The 6,607-nt window shown below is 46.6% G+C and overlaps 1 protein-coding gene across 1 annotated transcript; it reads left to right on the top strand.

Annotated features, from left to right (window-relative positions):
• Positions 1-275: 275 nt before the first annotated feature.
• On the top strand, positions 276-3,924 carry LOC120108717. Its single transcript, XM_039122405.1, has 3 exons — positions 276-461; positions 2,331-2,840; positions 2,917-3,924. The coding sequence occupies exons 1-3, from the start codon at positions 383-385 to the stop codon at positions 3,456-3,458; spliced, it is 1,131 nt and encodes a 376-aa protein (XP_038978333.1). The 5' UTR covers positions 276-382; the 3' UTR covers positions 3,459-3,924.
• Positions 3,925-6,607: the final 2,683 nt, after the last annotated feature.

Below are 6,607 nucleotides of genomic sequence, written 5' to 3'. Positions count from 1 at the left end.
TATCGGGGCTGCTCGTGTCCCCCGGGCGGGCGGGGGTTTGAGGAGTGAAGCCTGAGGGCTAGGACGCGCCGAATCCAAAATATCGAGACGTCTTATCGGGACGCTACGAGAAACCGACACATTCTCGGCGTTCAAACCGGGCCGGAGAACACGTGGACTCGCCAGAGAGTTGTTTAATGCCTCTGACGCTTTGGCGCTTTCGTTATTAGAAGGAAAGCAGAGGGTGTTTTCGTGGAATCCCGTCGTTATAAGCCCCCCCCAAACCCCAAACCCCAAGCCCACCCGTCCATCCATCGGCGGATCTCTCTCTCTCTCTCTCTCTCTCTCTCTCTCTCTCGTTCTCGTTCTCGTTCCCTCAGTCTGCGTAGTGAGTGTACTGTATATGAGCATGATGTCGCGTTATGCTGCGCTGGTTCTGCTATTGTTCGCCGCCGCTCGGGGCGCCGCTGCCATCACCGACGGTAAGATTCCTGAGCTCTGTTTTCTTTTGGTATTACGATCGCGGTTAACTTCTCTTCTTCGATGACCTTTTCTGTGTCACCTTTGGTCTCTCTAATCCCAGATAGGTTCCAGCGCTTATTTTTGGCTTTTTAGCTGGCAGACTAGATAGATTTATCTGTATTCGAGATCCACTCCAGAAGTCCAGATGACTAAATCACCTTGTCGTTTTCTCTTTGATCTGCAATACTATATAAAAAAAAAAAACATCTAACGTTTGTTCGAAGAACCGCCACGGTTCCATGGTTCTTAAACGATCCTCAAGCATCCATCTCCATCCGCCCTCGTTTCCCAATAAATCTGCTACACTAGAATATTCAAAATATTCAAAACAAGGCGAGCAAATTCAAATCGGCCCTCCGGTTCGAGGGTAAAATTTTGTTGGGACGCGTGCTGATGTTTGAATCGTATTTGAAGAGAATGGGGCACCAAGATGGTGCAGATTCGGGTCGTCCTGCAGCATATACGTACCCATGTGGGTGGCAATAGTTTAAGCAGAGTCCCAGTGTCAGCCTTGTCGCCCCTGTGGTGTTTGGACTTCCGGAAATGCCCTTCATTTAACGCTCTGTTTCGCTCTAAGATATAGATAAAAAAATATTCTCGTGTCGGCCGGCTACGGCCTCTTGTCTTGGTGCTGTCAATTTGGTTTAAATTTATCGATTTCATAGGGGGACTGCTCTTGATTACTGGTCGCCGCGCGTCTGAAAAAGTTGCCATGTGGCAAGATGGTTGTTGTGTGCGAGATTTATGAGCACGAATCTTGGCATGTTGCGATGAGAACTTGTCCACGCCGTATGATTCTGACAGTCTGGAGTGATAAAGCCCATTTAATCTGCTTTTGGAGGAAGTTGCCGGATCGGATGGTTCGATTTACTACTGGATCTACGGATCGGCGAGCTGTACTTCGTGGGCCCCATATGCTAGGGAAATTTAAGTGGATTTCAGATAGCGTGCATCCCTAATTAATTCTCAAGTCTATTTAGTTTTGCTAGCTGTCTTGAGGCATTTGGATCTAGGTCTGGGACTTGATGGAAGCGCACGTTTCCTTTCGCGCAGATAGGTCCGTCTCATTGCATTTTTTGATGACCTGGTTTCATAAGGTAACTGCCAAATGAGGGTGACGCCGATGGGCATTGGACTCTGGTGCAGCAGATTACCAAATCCTTTGTGTTTTTTTTTTTGGGTGGGGGGGGGGGGGACATGCATGCTTCTTAGGTGATACAGTGATGCTACTCTCTTCTTTAGCCTCTTCTGTGAATATGTTTTCGACTCAGATCTTAGCAGGGCGCTATGTGACCTCGAAAAGGTCCAGAAACATATAATATAATATAATGCTAATATAATTTTAATAATAATATATTAGTATTATACTATAATAAAATATAATTTATTATTAGATTGGATTCTAATTTGTAATATTAATAATGTACTATTAATGATATTTTATTATATCATATTATGTTATATTATTATTCTATATTATTCAATATTATATTGCACTATATTATAATAGTATTATATAAAATAATAATAATTTAATATATAATAACATGTAATATTATATTGTATTATATTTTAATATGTAATGCTATACAATACTATTTATTATCATTTTATCATACTAAAAGTACTCTCTTATTTTGGTTATCAAATATATATTAAAGCTTAACCGTGCTTTAAAAATATAATTGCACGGCAGCAAATGGTTTTTTATAAAATTTATATTTTGAAAAGCGGAATTTCTAAAAGTTTTGAATCCTTGGCCCTTAGTTGACGAAGTCACGTGACATGCGACGACGACTACTCCCCTTACAATCTCCGTTCAATTGCAGGTGCTGCAGCAGGCTTGCTGCCGAATGGGAACTTTGAGAAAGGGCCCAGCCGCTCCCAGCTAAACGGTACTCAGGTAATCGGCCGCTATGCCATCCCGGAGTGGGAGATCACCGGCTTCGTGGAGTACATCGAGTCGGGGCACAAGCAGGGCGACATGCTGCTGCCAGTCCCCGAGGGAGTCCACGCGGTGCGCCTCGGCAACGAGGCCTCTATAAAACAAAAGCTCAAGGTGACCAAAGGCATGTACTACTCCATCACCTTCTGCGCCGCCCGCACCTGCGCCCAGGAGGAGAGGCTCAACGTCTCGGTGACCCCGGACTCCGGCGTGCTCCCCATGCAGACCATGTACAGCAGCAGTGGCTGGGACTGCTACGCCTGGGCCTTCCAAGCCTTGTTCCCCCAAGTCGAGCTCGTGATCCATAACCCTGGCGTCGAAGAGGACCCGGCCTGCGGTCCTCTCATCGACTCCGTCGCCATCAAGACACTCTATCCTCCCAGGCTCACAAACAGTAAGCGCTCTCTATCTTCTCCCCAGATTGGCCTGATGTCCTGATCCATCTCTCAATAATTAACAATTAATGACAGAAAACCTGTTGAAGAACGCCGACTTTGAGGAAGGGCCCTACATCTTGCCCAATACGACGTGGGGCGTGCTGGTCCCGCCCAACATCGAGGACGACCACTCTCCTCTCCCCAGCTGGATGGTGGAGTCCCTCAAGGCCGTCAACTACATTGACTCCGCCCACTTCAAGGTCCCCCAGGGCAAGCGCGCCGTCGAGCTGGTTGGCGGCAAGGAGAGCGCCCTCGCCCAGGTCGTCCGCACCGTCGTCGGCCGGGTCTACACCCTCTCCTTCTCGGTGGGCGACGCCGGCAACGCCTGCGCTGGAACCATGATGGTCGAGGCCTTCGCGGCCCGCTCCACCGTTAAGGTTCCCTACGACTCTAAAGGGACCGGCGGCTTCAAGCGGGCCGTGCTCCGGTTCACCGCCGAGGCCGAGCGCACCCGGGTCGTCTTCCTCAGCACCTACTACAATACCCGGACCGACGGTTCGCTCTGCGGCCCGGTCGTCGACGACGTCACGCTGCTCAGCGTCCGGAAACCCTCGCGCCGCCTCCGCCTCCTGTGAGCGTGAGGGCCGACGGCTGCTAGAGCGGAAGGATCGCCGGCTCAGCGATGCGGCGATGGCAGTGGATTGAATGTTCTTCTCCCCTGCCGCTTTCTCCGTCTCTCTTTTCTATAAAAAACTTGAGACATTATCATATATCTCCATATGTTTGATGTGTCCAGCCGAATAAAATCAAAGTAAGTTCACGGGATATTATGGTTCCTTATATGCCTCCAGTGACACTTGGGCTCGAGGTGGCCCAGGCCGGGCCATATCTCTATCGGAACCTGGCCCAAAATTTTAAGCCCCAAAATTTTAAGAAAATCTAAGCCCTAGTTCAACCCGAACCTAGGCTCATGCCAGACGGAACCTGAATTACCTGTTTGGAACAAAAATAGGTTCCGTCCAAATTAGATTATAGCTTGATGTTTTATACTATTGCTTCACAAGTAAATGGGCTAGCCAAAAATTGGGCTCTCTTTTATAATATTAGTAACTGATATATGATGCATTATTCTTAGCTAAACCCGCTCTAATTTGTTCTTTAGTTTTCCGTCATTCTCTCCATATAACAGTATGCAAAATAAATGTTTTTTGGGTTGAATTTGCGCTTCATTTTGGACCTTGTTTGAATTTTGACTCGGATCGGATTCTTGTCGGATTAATGATTTATCTGAGCTCGTGCTTGACAAATAAATAAACTCTACATTTAAACCGATTGCCGACCATTTTCTAGCCACTGACGTACGAAAAGAGTAAATATTTTGGTGGTGCACTGTTATACGTTTTTAGCTGACCACCGGGCAGATAATAGATTCTTCACCTTAATCATCCAATTGCATATAAACTTCTGGCTACAACCTATAAAAAAAACTTGAGACATGATAACCTCACTAATAAAGTCATTTATCATAACCTTTTTTCAAGACTAAAACGAAAGCACCGATAGTTATCAGTAATCGGATCCATTTATTTGGAGTTTACATTTGCCCTATTTTTTTAAAGTTTTTGATTAAAATATAAATAAATTGGACCAGACCGAGGATATCTGCTACTTCCAATTAAGCATGTTAACGAGCCGAGTCGAGCCCAAGCTTGGGAGGCTCGGGCTCAGCTCGTTTTACAGAAGCTCGGGCTCAGCTCGTTTTACAGAAGCTCAGGCTCAGGCTTGGGCTCGGTACCGAGCTCTGTATTGGGCTCGAGTTCGGGCTTTATTGGCAAAGTAAAGGCTCGGGCTTGAGCTTGTAAAGCTCGTTTCAATTACGAGCTCCAGCCCGAGCCCGAGCTCGGGCTCGATAAAAGGCATCCCCACCCCATGAGTCCTCCTGGGTCTGCCCCCTCCTTCACCACGAAGCTCGCCCCCCTTCCTCCATGCCCCCCGCCGTCCCCGTTAGTTCTGGAAAGTCTCCCATTGGTCTTTGATGGCAGGTCTCTAGCCAACACCGAGGTGTTCCCCACCGCCCCCTCCAGAACAGTCATGTTGGCAACCGCCAATTTCACGGTCTCGACAACAATCCCGGAGTTCGGCCCAAAGCGGACGCCACCGGAGAGATTCCCGATGATGGAGCACCTAACGACCAGGTAGCTGAGAACAACGTCGGCACGGAGCACAAGGATGCCGTTCCCCTTCATGTAGATATCCTTGGACAGCTGCACGCTGGAGCCGACTGCTGATCTCACACACATGTCCAAGTCTCCGGCGCCGCCGAGGTCGGCCTCGCAAGAACACGACGGTGGCATCAAGGACGCCGGTGGGGGAGGCGACGGCGGGAAGTAGTCGTGCCAGGAGAAAGACTCGTAGCTCAAGATCGAGAACTCCCCTCCCCGATCTAGCCCCTCCTCCTCGATAGCAATTGCCAGCTAAGTCACGAGCTCTGTTGGGCTCGTGAGCTGCTCGGATTTAAACGAGTCTCATTTTGGGCTCGGGCTTGAGCTCGTTTGACTAACGAGCCAAGCTCGAGCTGAGCTTTTACCGGGCCGAGCCCGAGCCGAGTCCGAGCAGCTCAACTCGTCAACAGGCCTATATCCAATATGACTGAGTAGACAACACTGTCTAGATAATATAAAATCTATCTCGCAAGCCAAACCTTCTTCATCCATGTTGGTCTAGCTTTTACATTAGGAAAAAATTTAAATCTAGAAAAACAATTAATACAGAAACAAGTGATGGTGAAGCAAAGTTTGCTTGTGAAGACACGTTTCTACCATTATAATACAAACTACCATCGATCATCCATCCACAACAAAGTCCATGCTAGTATCACTCCTCCGACATGCATTGCACGTGTTAGATGCCAGTATAAAATATCAATCCTGACACGAATAATGTAATTTTTTTCGAGCTTTAGGTATCCGATGAGCAACAAGGATTGGTAGCAAAGAGAAAAGTTGATTCCTAATCTATCGTATATGGTGACACAATTGACATTTAGTATCTTCCCATTCAGAGCATAGTGGATAAGAAGAAACTTTCGAGGACATACTTGTTTCGTCATGTTGGCACTTTCATTCCTCTCAGCGTATTTACAATTAGTGCCCGATCTTGTTTTCACAATGCAATATCCTTGATTGTCGTTCAAGAATTTTTCACTTAAGAAGAGCTGAATTGCAAAAAAAAAAAAAAAGAAAAACATTCTATTATATGCAGTCTTTCAAAGCCTGCTGATCTTTTCATCGAAAGAGAGAACTAGTGGACCTGCTCCCATGCTAGACATACATCACATGGGAATATGCATGAAAAACCCTAGCATGACCCATACAATTATGCAATCCCATTTAGTTTCTCCTAATATATAAAATACTAGTTCATGCATTGACATTTCCACATGAATCATGTTTATTTTCTGATATATTTTTTTTGATATAAATGAATTATGTTCATTGAGAAAAAAAGAGAGGAGAATCAAGTAGTCTCTCCGTTCCATATTTAGTTCTGCTTCACACTTCCAGTATTTTCTCATGGGCAGCAAATCCATCCAGTTATCAGTTGGCCCCTTGGCTCTGGGCCTCCGGCCCATTCTGGGAGCTCTCGCCGCTTGGTTTGATTTATCAACTGCGTTCGGGGAGCGCACGTGTCCGTTACTAAGTTCTCACCGATCAAATCCTACGGCTCCAAGACTCGCGTTCTTCCAAAGCCAAAAAAGAAAAGGAAATCTATTAAAATTGAAAAC

The sequence above is a fragment of the Phoenix dactylifera genome, unplaced genomic scaffold, assembly GCF_009389715.1.
Source record: "Phoenix dactylifera cultivar Barhee BC4 unplaced genomic scaffold, palm_55x_up_171113_PBpolish2nd_filt_p 001512F, whole genome shotgun sequence".
Lineage (NCBI taxonomy): Eukaryota > Viridiplantae > Streptophyta > Magnoliopsida > Arecales > Arecaceae > Phoenix > Phoenix dactylifera.
This window is presented reverse-complemented; position numbering and strand designations above follow the sequence as displayed.

Coding starts and splice junctions, on each gene's coding strand:
- LOC120108717 (XM_039122405.1), top strand. CDS start 383: ATGAGCATGATGTCGCGTTATGCTGCGCTGGTTCTGCTATTGTTCGCC. Junction 462..2,330: donor CGCCGCTGCCATCACCGACG/GTAAGATTCCTG, acceptor GTTCAATTGCAG/GTGCTGCAGCAGGCTTGCTG. Junction 2,841..2,916: donor TCCTCCCAGGCTCACAAACA/GTAAGCGCTCTC, acceptor AATTAATGACAG/AAAACCTGTTGAAGAACGCC.